Source organism: Panthera leo, chromosome B4 (assembly GCF_018350215.1).
Source record: "Panthera leo isolate Ple1 chromosome B4, P.leo_Ple1_pat1.1, whole genome shotgun sequence".
NCBI classification, from domain to species: domain Eukaryota; kingdom Metazoa; phylum Chordata; class Mammalia; order Carnivora; family Felidae; genus Panthera; species Panthera leo.
Genome location: NC_056685.1, coordinates 115,834,401 through 115,855,797, shown reverse-complemented (window position 1 = coordinate 115,855,797; position 21,397 = coordinate 115,834,401). Strand labels below are relative to the sequence as shown.

The 21,397-nt window shown below is 37.2% G+C and overlaps 1 protein-coding gene across 2 annotated transcripts in view; it reads left to right on the top strand.

Moving 5' to 3' along the window:
• The window catches only part of FGD6 (FYVE, RhoGEF and PH domain containing 6), a 116,385-nt gene extending 96,017 nt beyond the window's left edge, over positions 1-20,368 (top strand). For both annotated transcript variants that reach the window (XM_042947384.1, XM_042947383.1), the window contains exons 15-21: positions 6,674-6,776; positions 7,255-7,401; positions 8,239-8,341; positions 10,249-10,376; positions 15,339-15,467; positions 16,239-16,387; positions 19,817-20,368. In XM_042947384.1, coding sequence (XP_042803318.1) covers positions 6,674-6,776; positions 7,255-7,401; positions 8,239-8,341; positions 10,249-10,376; positions 15,339-15,467; positions 16,239-16,387; positions 19,817-19,853 — 796 coding nt within the window. In that variant the 3' untranslated portion in view covers positions 19,854-20,368. The remainder of the gene's footprint in view (positions 1-6,673; positions 6,777-7,254; positions 7,402-8,238; positions 8,342-10,248; positions 10,377-15,338; positions 15,468-16,238; positions 16,388-19,816) is intronic.
• The last annotated feature ends 1,029 nt before the right edge of the window (positions 20,369-21,397 follow it).

Below are 21,397 nucleotides of genomic sequence, written 5' to 3'. Positions count from 1 at the left end.
GGTGATGGGTATTGAGGAGGGCACCTTTTGGGATGAGCACTGGGTGTTGTATGGAAACCAATTTGACAGTAAATTTCATATATTAAATAAATAAATAAATAAATAAATAAATGTCTGAGAGGTGATCTAATAATGTGTTAGAAGCACAAAGATAAAAATGTTCCTATGAAAAGAATAATAATGCTGAAAGTGCCTTACTAATTTTTATTTATTTATTTATTTATTTTAGTGAATACTTCAAATCTTTTTGCAATGGCACCTAATGTTTTTAAAGACATCTAGTGCTTTATAATTCACTAGGAAGTTTTCATATAACATTGAAAGGTCATAACAAATCTACGAGGTGGGTGTCATCTCATAAAAATGAGGAAGACTAAGAGAAAAAGTCAATTGTTGTCTTAATAATACATAGCTGGAGAGGCGCCTGGGTGGCTCAGTCGGTTGAGCATCCGACTTCAGCTCAGGTCATGATCTCGCGGTTTGTGGGTTCGAGCCCCAGATCGGGCTCTGTGGTGACAGCTCAGAGCCTGGAGCCTGCTTCAGATTCTGTGTCTCCCTCTCTCTGCCCCTCCCCCACTCCTGCTCTGCTCGCACACTCTCTCTCGGTCTCTCTCAAAAATAAACACTAAAAAAAAAAAAACAATACATAGCTGGCAAGGGCAGAATACAAATGAAAATTTTTTACTTTTAAATCTGTTGTTGTTTATTTATGATACCACATTGTTTCACACTGGAAGCTGCAGTGACTTATGTGTAAATCAAAAAATATTAACCACTATTTAAATCAAGTGCCAAGGAAACCAGAAGTTGTATGACTCGTACATGTACATTACTGAGTTACTGGCCAAGTGGCAGAAGTGGATGTTTGGCAGGATTTGGCTGGTGCAGGAAGAGACACCAACAGCCATGCTCCATTGGTGCATCTGGATAGTAGCAGCGAGCGTTCTAACTGGAACCATTTATTTCTCTACACCAGGCACAATGCTAAACTTTTATATTTATTTTCTCTTTTAATTTCCATTATAACTAGTGGAGTAGGTGTTGTTGTCTTGACCTTCCAGATGAGAAAAATGCAGACTCAGGTTAAATAACACATCCAAGATTATAGAACTAATAAGCAGTTAAGCTGAAATTTTAACCTAGGTATATCTGACACTGAAAATCATGTTTTTAACCATTATAATACTGCCTATGTCTGTGGATATCAAAGATTCAGACCAGATGTCTGACGTCCCATAATCAGGACCACAAGAACCGCCCCCTGGGTCATTGTCACCCTTCTGAGATGGAATGACCACTGCTGCCTGACACTAGATCTAAGGATGACAGAAGAGAGAGAGGGTTTGTCCAGGATTTTGTGACATGCTTCCCAGCTACCCACCAGAGCAAGCAGTTTCAGGGTGGGTGTTGGGGCGGAGGTGGTACCCGAAGCATCCTCCAGATTAATACTTGGAAAGTGATGGTAAACTCTTGATCACCTGGAACTGTGACTTTTGTTTTTTTGGGATTTTTTTGTTTTTGAGTTTGAGTTTGAGTTTGAGTTTGAGTTTGAGTTTGAGTTTGAGTTTGAACAAAAGTGCAAAGAACATCACATCCCTATGCAACAGGCTCCTGACAAATACTTAAGCCTGGTTCTTAAAATCAAGAAACTTATTTTCAAATATCCAGAGAAATTTTACCTACAGGAAAGTCAAGTTTTCAGTTACACTTAAATATCCTAAGGAAAAATCTGCTTTGGTTGGGGTGCCCGGATGACAGATGGTTGAGTATCCAACTCTTGATTTCAGCTCAGGTCCTGATCCCAGGGTCGTGGAATTGAGCCGCACATCAGGCTCCCTCCACGTTGAGCATGGAGTCTGCTTTAAGATTCTTTCTCTCCACCCCCTCCCTCCCACTTGTACCCATGCTCTCTCTCTAAAATTAAATATATACATATATATATATATATATATATATATATATATATATATATATATATATAATATACACACACACACACACACATACACATACACGCTTTGGTGAAAACAAAATTCTATTTTATTAAAAATTGTTGGGGTGCCTATGTGGCTCAGTCGGTTAAGCATCCGACTTCAGCTTAGATCATGATCTCTTGGTTCGTGAGTTCAGGCCCCTTGAGTTTGATCCCCACATCAGGCTCTGTGCTGACAGCTCAGAGTCTGGAGCCTGCTTCGGATTCTGTGTCTCCCTCTCTCTCTGCCCCTCCCCTGCTCACACTCTGTCTCTTTCTCTCTCTCTCAAAAATAAATAAACATTAAAAAATAAATAGAAATGAAATTGTTCAGGAAATGATAGTAAATCTTTCTTTGGGCATCTTAAAACTTAATAAGGTCATTGGATTTTTAAGTGTGTTGGGAAACCATCCGAGTGTCTTAAGCTAAGAGTTGGTATGATCTAATGTATATTTTAAAAAGAGGACACCGGCTTCTTTGTGGAAGATAAACCATTATAGTCTAGTGTAGAAGTTGGGAGACCAGGCAGGAAACTAGATGATGCTTTCTTGTACTAGAATGGTAGAAATGCTCAGAATCAGAGTTAATAGGATTATTGATGGATTGAATGTGGGTTATTCAGGAGAAATGATAAACTGGAAAGTTCTAGGTAGGGGGAAAGTAAGTTTCCAAGGAAGGATTAAGATGGCCTGGGGGAAGGAGAACTGACACATACTGAATGCCACCAGTGTGCCATGCTCTTCTTCTGAGTTCCCCCAACCACAGAGAGCTGGGTACTCTGTAACATGTAGGAAGGAGTTGAGAAGGTCTCCTGTGATCTGGTTCCTATCTACCTCACCAGCCTGATTTCCATCCATTCTCCCTGTCTCCACCCCCACCAAAACATGGCATGTTCTGCCAGATGGATCTACGTATTTTCCATGCATGCCAGCCTACCTCACATCCTTTTGCCTTGCACAGGCAGCTGCTTCCACCTGGAATTCATTCCCTCATTCAGTAAGTAATATGGAGCTTCTTCCCTGGGCCAGGCAGTGTTTTAAGCATCAGGATACAGTGGAGAATTAAAAGGGCCCTTCCTTTCCTGAACTTGCAGTCCATTAGGGAAGACATACACTTAACAAAATGTCAACACAATCAGTTATTATTATGATTAAGTATTGCACAGGAAAACTACCAGATGCTATGAGGCTGTAAAACAAGGAAACTTGAACTAATTTTAGTAGAGAAAGGGAAGTCAAGGTTAGCTTCCTGAAAGACCCTTTGTGTCCACCGAGTTACGAAGGGTAAGTAGGAGTTGGATAGCAAGGCAAAGGGGAAAGGAGGCTCTCATTAGGAATAATGTGTACAAAGGTGCTGAGGTGGAAAGGGGCATGGCATATTCAAAGAACTGAAAGACCAGAATGGCATGAAAATAGAGAATGAGGGGGAGAGTGATCAAAGGTAAGCCTGGAGGGACAGGGGAAAGAGCTTGTGGATTTGGGTCTTGAGCTGAAAAGCTTGTACTAGGGGATGATGAACCACTGAAAAGTTTGTACTAGGGATTGATGTGATCAGATTGGCCTTTTTAAAAGTTGGTTGCTGGGTGGAGAATGGTTTGGGAGGGGAAGTAAAGTGATTAAGTGCACATGGGGATTGAGAGGGAGAGGCATTAAGAGCGAGTCTTCAGCTTGCACACTGTGTCGGATAGTGGTGTCATTCCCTGTGTTAAGGAACACTGGGAGAAAAGCAGCTTTGGGGGAACAATCAGGAATATAGTTTCAGAGGTGCATGTTGAATGTGAGGTGCCTATCAATCATCAAGATGGAGCCATCAATGAGACAGTGTCTGTAAGGATCTGGAGGTCAGAAGGGGGCCCAGACTTGGCATATATTTGGGAGTCATCAGCTTAGAGAAGATAAGCAAAGCTAGGAGAGCAAATGAGGATGCACAGAGACACTGCAGAGTTTATGTCGACGCCTAAATTCTTCTAGTCCTAACTTAGTCATCACCTCTGTAGAGCCTTCCTGCTACCTGAATAAGGTAGTTTACTGCTTCTATGTTACTCATCTACTTTGCCTTTATTGTATAATGTGGTAATTACTTGTTTTTTATGTCTCAACTCAATTAATTAGATATGAGCCCTTACAAGTGTGTGTTTTGTATGCTATGTAAGTTGATAGCTTAGTACCTGGCCTTCAGCAGGCTCCTGCTAAATGCTACTCAGATGAATTGAAATGAAGTGATGTGGACTTTAGACGCCGGAATAGCATTCCACAGTTACACAGGTACTAGATAGCATGGCAAGATCTTAACATACCTGAAATCTCTTCTATTGGAGGTTTTTCCCTTTGGAAATTCATCCCAGTCAATGGGAGAATGTGCTTGTTTAATACAAATTTGCTTTCTAGGCAATAGGCACATTCCATAAAGAAAAGAATACTTGGTTTAACTGCATTTTAAGTTGGTTTAACTGAGGAAGATGCTGATTCTTCTGCTAACCATGTTACAAAAGAAGGGCTAGAATGTCTCTACTCAGTACTGCAGACAAATGTGTGTGGTCTGTGAAAAATGTGTTATCAAGAGCTGGTAAACATTGTTTTGGCAGATCCCCACACAAGAGAGAGCCAGGAATGATTAAATGAAAGAACAGCATATGTGACATGATTTGCACAGTCAAATCACATTCCACATGCTCCCAGGGCTCCAGAAAAATCAGACGGCAAAGCTCAAATTAGCCATCTGCCTCTCTACTTTCTCTTACCTCTTCCACTGAAAAGTAGAGGAAGGGAAGAGAAAAAGAGGGACAGTAAGATTCTATGAATGTTTCCTTGGAAGCTTGAGCATGTATTTTCAGAGCTTAGTTCAGAGAACAGAGATGAATGGCATGGTGGTGAAGGGTTCAATCTTTAGCCACACTTGGGTCTGATACCAAGTCATGTTGTTGGCTAAAGAAAATTGCCTAACATTTCAAATCCTCAGACTGCTTATCTGTAAATGATGCTGATTGGTGGGAGTGATGGGACTGGGGACAAGGAGTGTAAGATCCAGTAATATAGTCCATGGGGTAGCTCTGAGGGTGAGATATAATGACATTTGCAAAGCATTTAGCACAGTTGGCTGGCATGTACTAACCGTTAAGTAAATGGCAGCTAGCTGGGGCAGTAATGGTAGAGCAGTAGAGGTAAGTGAGGCAAGTTTTGTTTGGATTAGAGAAATAAGAGCTATTCTATTTTATTTTATTCCTGATATATAATGAAAATTTGAGAACTATACTGGTTTTAAATTTTTATTTTTAAAAGTGGATTTCTACTTTTTAATAACCATGTGAGTGTATATTCTAAATGACACTTAAGCCATTTAGTAGGAAGGTACATTTCTGAGTATAATTATTATGGGGAAGGTGAGTGATTTTTTAGTATCTCCTTGACTTGGCTCTGTGCTCAGCAAAATACAACAGAATATGCCCATTCATACCATTTGCATAATGGGATTTTTAATTATAAAAACATTATTTAGGGGCGTGTGGGTGGCTCAGTCAGTTAAGCATCTGACTCTTGATTTTGGCCCAGGCCATGATCTCAGTTTGTGAAATGCAGCCAGGCGATAGCTGCTTGGGATTCTCTCTCTCCCTCTCTCTCTCTCTGCCCTTCCCCTGCTGCCTTTCATGTGCATGCGCGCACTGCCTCTCAAAATAAATAAATAAACTTTAAATTAAAAGCTCAAATATTCTTAAACTTAGAGTGAATAATACAATGAAACTCCATATTCACTCACCCAGATTCAAATCTTATCCAGATTCTGCCACAAATTTTTTTTCCTAAAGTATTTCAAAGCAGATTGCAGGTATCAGGTCATTTTACTCCTATATACATACTTCATATGCCTCTCTAAAACACACATTTCCTTACACAGTCCCATTCCCATCATAATGGTAGATTTTATTTTGAGAGATTATTATGTATACACACACACGCACTACCTAAAATGTGCCTCTCACTCTTGAGTATACAAAACTAAATGTGCTAATGCCACTCATCAGAGTTTTTTGGAGGAGGTGTAGTTGCAAAAAAAGCAGAACGAGAATGCCTTTTTCTGAACAAGCTTTCCCCCTGTTTGGCCCATTTCTGTCTAGATTTGAATCCTGTGGCTCCTGATGACCTGAGGGTAGAAACAAAAAACATGAAGAGTTTAGGGGAGCCCTAACAACAACTACAGTCTATTTTCCTTGTTAACACTTCCTAAACATTTGTTTATGATGCCAGATACATGTTTCCTTTACTCCAGTGTCCTTTGTAGAAATTTTTAGTAATTAATAACCTAAAAATAGCTAGTATGCTATGCTGTAAGTTTGGATTTGAAACTTGATTCCTTGGAAAATTTTTAAATTCTAGGATAATATCTCAGGTTATGGAAATAACCCTAATTATTAATTGTATGACTAGCTTTTAAGCCAAGCAAAAAAACCTCCAAATTTAAGAGACTTCAAAAGTATAAAGCAGTACATTGGGGAAGAAAACAAACATTGTGTTTGGTAAAATGCCATGTGTGCCGTAATGCCTGCTCTGATTATTTGTGCAAAAAAATCTCCGAGCTGCTGCCTGCCACTAGCATTGTTGGAGGGTAGTGGAATCTGTCGCCATGGCAGAAGGAAAAGAAGTAAGAAGAAGGCAAAGAATAAACGCTGACATCTGGTTGATGGAACCTTCTTTTGCCCCCAATAGTTCTGCCACAGAAAGGGATGAATGGCTAGAAGCGATTTCCAGGTCAATAGAAGAGTATGCCAAAAAAAGAATCACATTCTGTCCTAGTAGGAGTCTTGATGAGGTATTGTCTTTTCCTTCTTATTTTTTTTTCAGTGCATTTCAAACAGTTTTTGCCTTAAACTTTTCTAGGGGTTTAGAAAAGCAACATGCGTTTCACAGAAAGATACATGTGTGTGTATAATTTCAGAACTAAATATCCTCTTAATGTCTAACTAAGTCTGTGATAACATGCAGCACATTTTATTTTTTCTGGTTGTAAAACTTCATTGTAAAAAATTTGGGAAATAACATAATTTAAGGAAGAAACTAATCAGCTCTCATGGCACTACCACAGACGTATTTTTAAGTTAATTTTGCATTAAAGCATTATTAGAATATAGCTAATCTTAATATCCTGAGAACATGAAAAATATAATGGCCCATGATTTGTCCCACATCCTTGATAATTCCATCAGCATTGCCCCCCCCCCCCAAAAAAAAAGACTTGAATCTATAGCACTCAATGTGCATGGAGATAATGAAAAGTTGTTCTTCCCCAGGCTGATGCAGAAAATAAAGAGGAAGTTAGTCCTCTTGGATCAAAGGCTCCCATCTGGATCCCTGATACCAGAGCCACAATGTGTATGATCTGCACAAGTGAATTTACTCTGACCTGGCGACGACACCACTGCCGGGCCTGCGGAAAGGTTGGAGAAGATGACACCCATCTCCGTTGTGAATTTTTATAGCTCCAGGCTGTACATAGTGAGGAAGCATATTTCCTCTTGTAAATCATGGCAGGGGGAAAAAAGATACTGAATCATGGATGATACTTTCTCTAAATATTAGGCATAGGTCAGTCGTTACCCTGTCTACCAAGGTTATTGTAGAATGTCAATGATAGATAATTGTCACTAAAATAAAATTCACAGTTAAATAGACTCCCATATTTACTGATATTTGTTTGAACTACATAGATACTAAGTATTTAATAGAGATATTATTTAAGTATTAAGTATTTAATAGAGATACTTTAAGTATTGAAGTTATCACCAGTGACGTTTCTAGACCTTCATGGCCTCATTAGTAAAATGAGCATAAATGGCAATGACGTCAGAGAGTTACCATGAAGATTAAACAAGGTCTGTTTCGAGAGCATTTCGTACAGGGCCAAATGCTTGGTAGAAGTGCAGCAGACATGGTTGTGGTTACAGCAGGAATGATGACAGGGGCAATGTCGATGATGACAAATATGGCGACCAGAGGACTTAGTGCTTGCCATACATGGTTCCAAATATTTTGCACACATTAACACTGTTAGCATTTTATTTTATGGACTTAGCACACAGTCATAATAATCTGTGGCCTCTTCATCTTCCAGTGTGTGAGTTCACTACGGGCCTGAACCCCATAGCGGTGTAATTGAGAGTCAGTGGTTGTGAAAAGGTTTAGAAAACACTATAGGTAGACAGCATTATAAATTGTAGCAAACTAGATGGTTTGATACTGTTATTCTAAATGAAATAATTCCAATGTGTTTTCAGATTGTATGCCAAGCTTGTTCATCAAATAAGTATGGTTTAGATTACCTGAAAAATCAACCAGCAAGAGTATGTGAACATTGTTTCCAAGAACTGCAGAAACTAGGTAATATATAAGTAAAGATTTAACAAATTCCTTTATTCCCAGACGCTTTCACACAACCTTCCGAAAGAATCATCTTAGACAAGTGAGCAAGATGATTGGTGATACTCATCTCAAAATATTAAGAATTTTGCTTTCTTGGGGCACCTGGGTGGCTCAGTTGGTTGAGCGTCTTCTGTGCAGGTCATTACCTCACGTTCGTGGGTTCGAGCCCCGCACTGGGCTCTGTGCTGACAGCTCAGAGCCTGGAGTCTGCTTCGGATTCTGTGTCTCCCTCTCTCTTTCTGCCCCTCCCCCACCTACACCCGTGCATGCATGTGTACTCGCTCTCTTTCTCTTTCTCTCAAAAGTAAAATTAAAAATTAAAAAAAAAAAAAAAGAATTTTGCTTTCTTAATTCAATTAAGCTTTCTTAACTCATAGAATACTAATTGTAGAAATGCAATTACAGGATGAAATGCATTAAAACAGTTACAAGGGAACTTTAACTTTCAAGTAATTTTGAAGTTTTCTGTTTTACAACTGCCTGCTCATTAACAAATCATTTTTGTCTATCTGTAAAATAATTCTCTATGGAAATATACTAGGTGGCACTTTGTTAGTTTATTTCTAATCACTTGGACTGATTTGGTGAGATTCTATGGTATATCTACATGTTCAGCTTTTCACCAAATACAAAATGATAACTCATATCTGCCTACTCATTATTTGCAGGTATCCATTCCCACAGTTAAGATGAATGCAGCTAGCAGGACTGCTCAGATCTACATTTTGAAAAGAGAGATTTGGTTAAATTCCTGAAACCTATAGGATCTAAATTGCAAAACGGTTGTCCTTCATTTCAGCCCTATCTTTCATCTGGTCTACTGTAATAGTTTCCTAACAGGTTTTCTGCTGCAAATCCTTCTTCCTTCCTGCTGCCAGATTTTTTTTTTTTCTCCTAAATTCAGTCTGCTCATGTCACTTCCCAGCTTAAAAGACCATTAATTTCCCATGACTTAAACAACAGTCCATGTTCCTTAGAACCAGCCTTTTTTTTCCCTCAGCTCTATTATTCTCCAAATAGATGATCTAATTTCATACCTCTGCTTTTGCTTATGCTGCCTTCAGGGAGTGTTTTTCCTCCTCTTTTTGACTTGGCAAACTCATACTTATACCTTAATGGCCAACTCAAACATCTTACTCTCTTCCCAGCTTTCACTGAACTTCTACAGTCAAATATAATGGCTTCCTTATCTTGTCTTATAGCCCCCTTTCTAGCATTTTGTTCATTATAATATTCTTATTTCAACATATATCTCAATACTAAACAGTGCTTTTAGGTTGTTGGGGGTTTTTTTTAAGTCAGGAGCTTTTTTTCAGAAGTTTATGGAATTAGTTTAGGGGGCACCTAGGTGGCTCAGTTGGTCAAGTGTCCAACTTCGGCTCAGGTCATGATCTCACGGTTTGTGAGTCTGAGCCCCGTGTTGGGCTCTGTGCTGACAGCTCAGAGCCTGGAGCCTGCTCGGGATTCTGTGTCTCCTTGTCTCTCTGCCACTCCCCCGTACCCACTCTGTTTCTCTCTCGCAAAAGTAAACATTAAAGAAAATTTATAGAATTAATTTCAGTTAGTACATTGACATGGTTAGTACATTAAGTAGTATATTAACATGTTTCAGAATTGTGAAGGCACAAAAGGGTATTCCTTTACCATGGTTCACACCTGAAAAAGCTTAAATTCCTAGACAGTAGAAAGTCTTTCTCCCACTCAGCTTGCAGCCAGCTGTCTTTTTTTTCCCAGGGGTCTCAGTGTCCTCGGTTTCTCAAGTATCCTTCCATGGATATTTTATGCAACAGTGTTTATTGATATGAATTAACTTGAATTGCAAAATGCTTACCATTGGCTACATGAGTGCATCTGATTTGTTTTAGATCACCAGCATTCTCCTAAGATTGGATCTCCTGGAAATCACAAATCTCCTTCAAGTGCCTTATCATCAGTCTTCCATAGTATTCCATCAGGGAGGAAACAGAAAAAAATCCCAGCTGCTCTCAAGGAAGTAAGTGTTTGCATTAAACTTGCAACCTGATACAGGCTGAATTATTCATATGCATATAATACACTGTTTTTCTTTCATAAAGGAAGATGTCATTTCCCACTACTATTAAGACATGGCATTTTAATACTGGTGATGGATGTGGCTAATGCCTCACTCTCTTGCTTGGTCTCCCATATGACCTGAGTCATTTAGAAAATGGCAGTTGAAAGGTTTGGAGAACATTTTATAGCAATGATAGAAAGTAAAAGATAATTTAGACACATGTGAATTTTTAAAATTACTTTGAGGAAAACCCTTACCAGAGGGAAGAGTCTATAGAATATTTGGGGTGTTTTATTAGCATTTCCTGATCTGCACAGTTTGTTATTTGTAAGGATTCATTGGCTATATACAGCTGCACTGATAGTAAATTGTGTTTCCTTTCAACTTAAAAGAAAACTTTAAAAAGTTAGGATAGTCTGTCTACACAGTTAGACTGCCAGTGGTGTAATCCACAGGCATCACCAATATCCTATCCCATCTCCTCAAATTCAAATGTTCAGTCAGCCAGTGTCATGTAACACACAGCACTGCATATCTACCACCATTTTGATTAGTTTATTAATTAGTTCCACTTCCGGCCAGTTTTTTGGCCAGCAGAATTTTGAATTTTGTTCTCTTCCTTGGATACTCTGGAGGTGTTCTGTGGAGTGTGGAAGCAGACAACTCTAAAAATTTGACCAAGATTGTGTTCTTTATGTAAAGTTGAATGTATTCCATCATGGCAGTTAAAACACTAGGAAATGATTTATAGCCAATCTCATGAAATAGTAACACTAGGACTTAAAGTTCTAATTGCCAAGTTTCTTAAACTACTTAAGATGATTTATTTATTTTTTAATGTTTATGTACTTTTGAGAGAAAGAGAGCACAAGTGGGAAAGGGGCAGAGAGAGGGGGAAACAGAGGATCCAAAGTGGGCTCTGTGCTTGAACTCAAGAACTGTGTGATCGTGACCTGAGCTGAGGTCAGATGCTCAACTGACTGAGCCACCCTAGTTAAGGGGATTTAGTACTCTCAACTCTCCTTTCCATCACTCAGTTCCTAAATCTAAACTGACTTTCGGAACTTTAAGGTTCTTAACAAACTGAAGTAATTTTCAGTTCTCAATAACTGTTTGCCTCTCCATGCTGATGTCACAATTTATAGATACAGTTGTTACACTTACTCCCCTTGTCAGTCTAAACTCTACAGCACTGGTTGCAAAACTCTTTCTGCTCTTGACTAGAGCCAGCCTAACTCCAATCCCATTTTGTGTATCTTTCCAACCAGCCATACAAACAGACCTTCTGCTGTCAAACCTCTACTTCCTGACTGCAGCCATTTCTTCCTTTACTCCACTGGTCCTCAAAGTGTCCTCCAGAGCAGCACAAAAGCACCACATGGAAACTTACTAGGAATGGATATTCTTAGGCCCCACCCAAGGTCTACAGAATCAGAAATTTCAATAAGCATTCTCTGTGATTCAGGTGTATGCTAAAGTTTGAGAACCACTGCTTTGCTCCTTTGAAATCAAACTGGGAAAATTAATTTATCTAATTAAGTGCTATAAAAGTAAAAGTGTTGTACTTGGGAAGCTGTGGTTTTTGTCTTTTTATCTGTAATTGAGTTGAAATTCACCTAATTTATAATTAACCATTTAAAGTATACAATTCAGGGGCACCTGGCTCGTTCAGTCGGTAGAGCCTGCAACTCTTGATCTTGGGGTCGTAAGTTTGAGCCCCACATTGGATGTAGTTTACTTTAAAAATAAATAAAATCTTTTTTTAAAAAAAATAAAGCAATACAATTCATTGATATTTAGTGTATTCACGATATTGTGCAACCACCATATTGCTCTAGTTTCAAAACTTTTTCATCGCCCCATAAAAACACCCTGTATCAATTAAATAATCAATCCCCTTGTCCCTTCTCTCCACCCTCTCTGGTAACCACTAATCTGCTCTCTGTCTCTATGTATGCCTATTCTAGATATCTCATATAAAAGGAATCCTGCAGGGCCACCTGTGTGACTCAGTCAGTTGAGCGTCCGACTTCGGCTCAGGTCATGATCTCACAGTTAGTGAGTTCAAGCCCCGCATCAGGCTCTGTGCTGACATTTCAGAGCCTGGAGCCTGCTTCGAATTCTGTGTCTCCCTCTCTCTCTTCCCCTTCCCCACTCATGCTCTGTCTCTCTCTCTCTCTCTCTCTCTCTCTCTCTCTCAAAAATGAATAAACATTAAAAAAAAAAAAAAGGAATCCTACAATATGTGACCTTTTGTGTCTGGCTATTTTCACTTAGTACAATATTTTAGAAGCTAAGTTATATAGCATTATCAGTACTTTGTTTCTTTTTATATCTGAATAATACTCCATTGTATGTATATATCAGAATTTATCCATTCATCTGTTAATAGACATCTGGGTTGTTTCTGCCTTTGGGTTATTATAAATATCATTTGTCTTAGTTATACACCTAGGAGTGGAATTGCTTGGTCACATGATAATTTTATGTTTAACTTTTTAAGGATTGGGAAGTGTTTTTATTCCAGTAAAAATGTTCAATACATTTTCAGAAACTCATTATTTTAGAATTACATTCAGATTCTCAGTACCCTCAGTAATGGCAGGCTATGTCTCTTGAGTTAGATTTGATTTATGTTTTAAATAATCAAATCAGGGGTGCCTGGGTGGCACATTTGGTTAAGCATCCAACTCTTGATCTTGGCTCAGGTCGTGATCTCAGAGTTCGTGAGTTCAAGCCCTGTATCGGGCTCTGCACTGATGTTGAGTAGCCTGCTTGGGATTCTGTGTCTCCTTCTCTCTGCCCTTCTCCCATTTGTGCTGTCTTTCTCTCTCTTTCTCTCAAAATAAATAAATAAACTTAAAAAAAAAAAAAATATATATATATATATATATATATATATATATATATATATTGTTGGAAAGTTTTATGAATCATATGATTAATTTGGTTAAGACCAATTTTATTTTTAAAAAGATAATAGAGGACTATTCTTGACTCAGGATTGTGATTGGTATTCTTTCATAGCTAAAAAACTAATTTAAGAATATTCCAAAAAAGGAACATACAAAATATTTTGAGCAATGATAGTAACACTTAAGTACATAGTAGCATCCCAATATAACTACATTTCCAGCAAAATTTCATTTGAACATAGACATTCTAATTGAAAAAAAGTTATTTGTAATCTTCTACAAAGATGTTATTTTTTTATATAAATTTGTTTGCACTTAATATTAAAGTTCCCACTAGCTGGGACACCTGGGTGGCTTGGTTTCGGCTCAGGTCACATCTCACAATTTGTGAGATCCCATGGAGCCTGCTTGGGATTCTCTCTGCCCCTCTCCCGCTTGCATGCATGCTCTCTCAAATTAAATAAACATTAAAAAACAAAACTGTATTAACAGAGAGGTAAATGGAAATTCTATTATTTATGGTGATTTTAAGGATCAGTTTCTGATCCTCAAATTTTGGTCTGAGCAAAACTTAGTTTGCTTCATAAAAGGATGAAAATGTTTTAATCTCTAGGCCAAAAGGTAGTAAGCTTTCAATGATTGTAATCTGGCAGTTGAAACTTTTGTTTTTAACATAGGAACAAGAGAGAAATATAAGACCAAATTTAGGAATTGTGTTATTAGTAGAATGGTGAGCAGACTTTTAAGGTGGTTCCATGATCCCTTCCTCTGATGGTCACACTTTTGTACAGTCTCCTCCCCGTTGTGTGGGGCAAGGACCTGTGACTTGCTCTGAACCAACAGAATATGGGGAAGATGATGGCATGTCACTCCCATGATTATGTTATGTTATGGAAGACTCCATATTGCTGTAGATGGGCTCTAGAGACTTTCTCTCATGCGGGCTTTGAAGAAGTAAGTAGTTGTCTTGGGAGGCTTGTGTGGCATGGAAATGAGGATGAGCTCCAGGCAAAAGCCAGCTAGAGGCCAGGGCCCTCAGTTTCATAACTTCAAGGAAATGAATACTGCTAAAAACCTGAATCCACTTGGAAGTAGACCCTTCCCTCGTCAGCTGTCAGATGAGAACTCAGTGCCGGCCAACACCTTGACTGGGGCCCTGCAGAGATCCCAGCTAAGCTGTGCCCGGACTCCTGAGACAACACATGTATGTTGTTTTAACCCACTAAGTTGGTGGTAATTTGTATGTGACAACAGAAAACAAATACAAGTGGATTCTATGAATTTTTAAAGTCTGCCTTTAATCATGTATGAATTGTATCAATTTCTTACAAATTTTATGAGGAGGATCAAATATTATTGTTTAATGTAAACTTTATTATTTATTTTTAATTATTTATTTATTTTGAGAGAAAGAGAGAGAGGGAGTCTGGGTGGGGGAGAGGCAGAGAGCGAGGGAGAGAGAAAAACCTAAGCCAGCTCCGTGCTGTCTGTGCAGAATCTGACATGGGGCTCGATCTCACAAATTATGAGATCATGACCTGAGCCATTCAGGCGCCCCTAATACAGTTTTTATAAGTCCAAAAAGCTATTTCAGAAAGAGTTAAAGGTTTAAGTAATTTTCCCTAACATTGCAAAATACGAAGAACAACATACACGGTTCCCAAAAATGCAGCTTTCAAAAAGCATTTCTGATCTTTAGAATTATTTTTCTTTTTCTGGAAACCAGGAAAACACAGGTGGCACCACAAAGAAATACATACATGGAAGCACAATTAAACCAAGCAGAATGCTGGAATTGCTGCTAAACGAAAGGGGTTTTTATGCCCATGGTAATGGCAGTATTCAATTTGTACAGTAGCAGACTTTGAACGTAAACAATTTCATTCTGAAACATTATAGTATTATGGTTATCGCTTTCAGCACCAATGATCAAAAGCAGTTTTGTTACTTTACATTTTGTTGCTGTCTGAAAACCATTAAACTATGTATGGGGTTTACTTACTAGGTATCAGCAAATACAGAAGATTCTTCCATGAGTGGCTATTTGTACAGATCAAAGGGCAATAAAAAACCCTGGAAACACTTGTGGTTTGTCATAAAAAATAAAGTGCTGTATACATATGCTGCAAGTGAGGTAAGATCTGAAATCTAAAGATGAATTATTTGGGAGTCTGGTTTTATAATGCCAATTAGAAATAATCACAATATTTGTTTGATCTATTCGTTTTGTGTATTTTTTGTTTTGCATTGCTTTTGGAGGGGGAGATTCTTCTTGCTGTTATCTTTAATGTCAACAATGTCCTAGAGCTCTTACTCAAAAAATGTTAGGAATTTTCCATAGTATTAAGATGTAACTTTTTTTGGTGTCATGTGACTACTAACAACTTCATTAAAGGCAAAGGTTCTTACCCTTTCTGCCACGCTCTCATGGAAGACAGTCCCTTGACTATCCCCAGATTGTATTGATCAGGCTTCAAACTTCGATAAGATAGACTTTGTTTGGGTTAGGAACAATTCTGGCTGGCTATAAAAACCACTGCTCTAAGAGCCAAGCTTTTCCTTAGTGGGACCGGGTAAATCACTTTTCTTTCTGAGCTTGTTTTCTGCATCCATAAAATGAAAGTAATATAATTGCCTCCCATGGTTGTGGGGAAATATGTGAACTTAGATGAGTGTGAACCCAAGGAAAACTGTTTAGCACAGTGTCTGGCTCATGGGGTAGCTTCGGGGGTGGGGGGACATCTTAATATTGTTGAATAAGTGAAAAGTAAGTAAGTTGTTAGAATTATCATTGTTTTCTATATAGTGTGCATATAAAATTAAAGCTGTATAGTTTTAAGAGTTTGCAAATCTGAATTTTGTATCAATTTAAAGTCCCATCTCCCTTTGTGTCTTTTTAAATTAGGATGTAGCAGCTTTGGAGAGTCAGCCTTTACTAGGATTCACTGTCACTCAAGTCAAAGATGAGAATTCAGAGTCTAGAGTGTTCCAGTTGCTGCACAAAAACATGTTATTTTATCTGTTCAAAGCAGATGATGCTCACTCAGCTCAGAAGTAAGTAATTTAGGCATATTTTTCTTTTATACATGAGTTTCAAGTTGTTACATGATTGATTTTAAAATAACCTACTTTCATGCATGGGGACAATTAAGAATTTAAATCCAAGATCCAAATTAGGAAGATTTAACATATTTTTCAAACTCTTTAGAATTGTTTTAAGGACAAGCAAGAGGATCTGGAATATTTTCAGGAGGCAGAGGGGAAAAGAAAATAGGTAGTTCTGTCCAAAATATTTTGTCTATACTGACCTCTGAGGAAGCAGCATGAAACTGCTCTGCTGCAAGGAGAGGAAGCCGAGGCATTTGACCTCTCCTTCAGTGAGGGTGAGGATCATCTCTTGAAACATTCCAGGACTTTGGCAATCCAGTGACTCAATTGTGCCATGGAACAGCAGGAGTTTAAACAGCTGCTTGCTAACTTACTTCTTTGGGAAAAAGGTCAAACACATTAAGAGGCTCCCATGCTGTTCCCAATAACTGAGTAAAAGGAAATGGATATCATTTTAGATGGTAAAGGTTTTTAAACAATCTCTTCAAAATTCCAACAAGAATATTTGTTTTGATGTCATGACGTTGTTTGACATAGAAAAGCATATCTCTGTGGAACCCAGGTCCTTTGTAAACAAAATAGAGCAGATAACCTTTAACCAAATCTTTCACTTGATTTTTATTTTAGTCTCACACGTTACATGTTTTTGTTTTCACTAAGATGTGCTTATGTTTTCTCCATAGGCTTAAAACGGTGCATGCAGATAAAAAAGAATGCTTTAAGTCAGCAAGGCTTATCTTTTCTTAATGCAGTTAGAATTAATGTACCCGAATTGCATATGCTCTTGCATATTAATCAGGTACAATGTTGCAAATACTCTGGAACACTTTTTTCTTTTTTCCAGTCTATGTTAGGACATCTACTATGTATATCTATTACTATAAATAAATTGTTTTGAATTGAAGAATATTTAAAATTGTCACTTAACCATTATTTTTTCTGTAAAAACTACTTGGGTAAAAGAGTAATTGCTCTAATATTCTGTTAGGTATTACACTTCTCATGATTTTTATCTGTATTCATCATCAAACTGATAAAAATTATTGCTTTTGAATATACATCTTTTGTTTATATCATTAAGTCAACAAGGTAGAAAAACCTTAAGACAATTGAATGTAGGTAAGTAAAGGGAATCTGCCCTCTTGTAATTGAGAATTAATACAGGATAAATTACAAGTTTCTCTTTGAAGTCACTAATGTAATGGGTTTTTTTTGCATAGTATAGAATATTAAAATGTGTTAATTTTAATGAAAATTTTTAACTTTTTAAAAGTCTCTTTATCATGATATAACATGCCATTTGCATTTAAATTTTAAATTTTTGAAAATTCTGTCCTTGAAATTTGAGCTATATCTGTTATAGGCTGCTTCTATTAACTGAGTGGTTTTAGATGTTCACAGAAGCAATTACAGTCCTAGGGAGATACAAAGTGACTACCTCCAAGTGTCTTCTGAATAATTGAAACTGTGGGTATTGTCAGATAAACTTTGAGACTAATGAATTCTGGGAAGACTTCTATGAAACTCTGAGACACATTTCTTTTTCTTTTTGAGACACTTTATATTACATACAAAATTTTGATCAACTGGAAGTAGACCAGATATAGATTCTCTTTCACTGAAAACACTAAAACAGGTTTCAATTACGGATCCCCAGGGAGTTAAGAGAGAAGGAAACAGAGGCAAAGATAGTGTTCCTTAAACCAGGAAGGAGGTTGAAATAAAGGTTTGCAGATGTATTCATTTCCAAAACCAATTTTATGGGATTATCAGGACTTCATAGAGCTTTTTATGAAATAGTCCCTTCTCACTCCTCATAGAAATAGAAGATGCACTTGTCAGGCCAGATTTTGGGCCATATTACCAAATAAAGTATAATTCCATATACACAGAATTCTAGTTTAGTATAGGAAAGATCTTTTTTTTTTCAAGTTTTTATTTAAATTCAGTTAATTCACATACAGTGTAATATTACTTTCAGTAGTAGAATTTAGCTGATTCATCACTGACATACAATACCCGGGGCTCATCACATATGCTTTCCTTAATACCCATCACCCATTTAACCCATCCCCCCCCCCCACCTCCCCTCAACCAACCCCCAGGTTGTTCTCTATATTTAAGTGTCTATTTCTTTAAAAAAAAAAATTTTTTTTTACTTTTTTTTATTCTTTTATTTTTTAAATTTACATCCAAATTAGTTAGCATATAGTGCAACAATGATTTCAGGAGTAGATTCCTTAGTCCCCCTTACCCATTTAGCCCATCCCCCCTCCCATAACCCCTCCAGTAACCCTCAGTTTGTTCTTCATATTTATGAGTCTCTTATGTTTTGTCCCCCTCCCTGTTTTTATATTATTTTTGTTTCCCTTCCCTTACGTTCATCTGTTTTGTCTCTTAAAGTCCTCACATGAGTGAAGTCATATGATTTTTGTCTTTCTCTGACTAATTTCACTTAGTATAATACCCTCCAGTTTCCATCCATGTAGTTGCAAATGGCAAGATTTCATTCTTTTTGAGTGCCGAGTAATACTCCATTGTATGTATGTATGTATGTATGTATGTATGTATGTGTGTATATACATATATATATATATACATATATATACACCTATTTTGATCTAACATATGTATGTATGTATATACATATATACATGTGTATGGGTACATATACACATGTATATATGTATATACACACATACACATATATACACATATACATACATACATACATACATACATACATACACATATATACATACACATATATATGTGTATATATGTATATATGTGTGTGTGTATATACACACACACACACACACCACATTTTCTTTATCCATTCATCCATCGATGGACATATTTGGGCTCTTTCCATACTTTGGCTATTGTTGATAGTGCTGCTATAAACATGGGGGTGCATGTCTCCCTTCGAAACAGTACCCCTGTAATCCCGTGGATAAATGCCTAGTAGTGCAATTGCTGGGTCATAGGGTAGTTCTATTTTTAGTTTTTTGAGGAAACTCCATACTGTTTTCCAGAGGGGTTGCACCAGCTTGCATTCCCAATTGTTTACTTATTCTTGAGAGAGACAGAGTGTGAGCAGGAGAAGGGCAGAGAGAGAGGGAGACACAAAATCCAAAGCAGGCTCCAGGCTCTGAGCTGTGAGCACAGAGCCTGACAAAATGCGAGATCATGACCCAAGCCGAAGTTGGTTGCTTAACTGACTGAGCCACCCAGGCACCCCAATAGTATAGGAAAGATCTTAAATATACAGGCAGGGTAATTGGATCCACAGGTACAGCTATTATGTATATTGTCTTAACGTGTACCAGATGATTGCATTTTATAATTCTAACAAATTTCTCTTACCAATAGGTGGATAGAAGCATTTCAGGAAGGCACAATATTGTAGTGATACTGGTTTCATCTCTTCTGTGATTTCACGTGGTGGAATTTCATCAGAATGGAGTAAATGCAGTACAAAGATTGTATATAAATGAACACTGCCAAGAAAATCCAGCCAAAATCTTCATTAAATATTAGAAATTATTTTGTTGGGTATAAGGGGGTTTTTTTGAATGTTTGGTTTTTCATGTATGTTATTTATTAAATTTTGATGTTTACTTAATTGTCAGAATTATTTCTGAGACTCACACTGAATTCTAAAGTACCTTTTCTTTAGAAACCAGAAAACTTATCTTAATACTGTATACTGTATTAACCGTTTGTGACACAGATTTCTCCATGTGTTTATAGTGTTTCATTGTAACATTCTCACCTGAGGTAATAAGTCTTTGTAAATACAAAAATACACATCAAGGAGAAAATTTCCATGCAGTGTTTGGTTTAGAAATTATTATAATACTGCTGATAGAAAAAAAATGTATGTTTTTGAATCAATAAACTTAGATGAATTTTTGTATCTTTTAATGGAAAAATACGTGGCCAACTTCTACCTCAGCAACTGTGAAATGAAATTCCAGTAAATTATCTAGAGTATTTCTGTTATACCTCTTTTGGCATGAGATAATGTTACATCATCAAGGAATTATAGCAAAGGGATAGATTCTGAAAGTTTTCATTGAACTGAGCTATGAGTAGTAGGAAAGAGGATGTTTTCATTTGCAGAGGAATACAAATAATTAACTCTGTGGTCTTTCTATTAAGTCTAATCCTTTTTTTAAAGCTAGAAACATAACTATTATTTTTTTAAAGCAAAATATGGTAAGCATCATATTCCACAATATCCTTTGCTATTATAAGTGTTCTGAGCCCAAGTCAGTGGTGGTGGTTGCATCTAAATGTTCCATTTCCTATAATATTGTGCTTTAAAAAATGAACTGGAATTACCATATCAAAAAAAAAAAAAAAAAGCACATATTCTAAGCCAGTGTTTACTGAAATTGTATTCATTTTTTAAAGGTTATTTAATACTACTTTGTGTTATGTCCTCCCTGGTAATTAAAACAAATCCTTTATTTCTGTAACCAGTTGCCAATGCGCACCTCATTAGGAAAGAATTATATTCATAATTCTGGTGCACTTACTACTAACGTGAACTGCTTTGTACATAAAATTGTTGATGAATAGAGTTTGAAAAATGAAATTCACACAGTGATTAAAGTCATTCTTGATGTTCATAATTTACACTTATTGACTGAACTTTAAATGCAAATTATCTTAAAGGGCACAGGAATTTTCCTTACTGCTTTTATATAAAGGATTTCCTAATTCGGTGTGATGTTTACATTCGTCAAGAGAATTACTGAGTGCCTTTCTGAAGCCTTTTGAATGTTGTTTGTTCCAGCACCAGAGTCTCTACTAAATCTAGAGTTGGCTGCTGTAGTTTTTTCTGGCCGTTTCATGCTGTGGAATCATTTTTAAACCCTGTTGCACCCTCACACACAATCCTCACTGTCTCCCCAGCCTTTCTGTCACAGTAAGTAAACTAATACT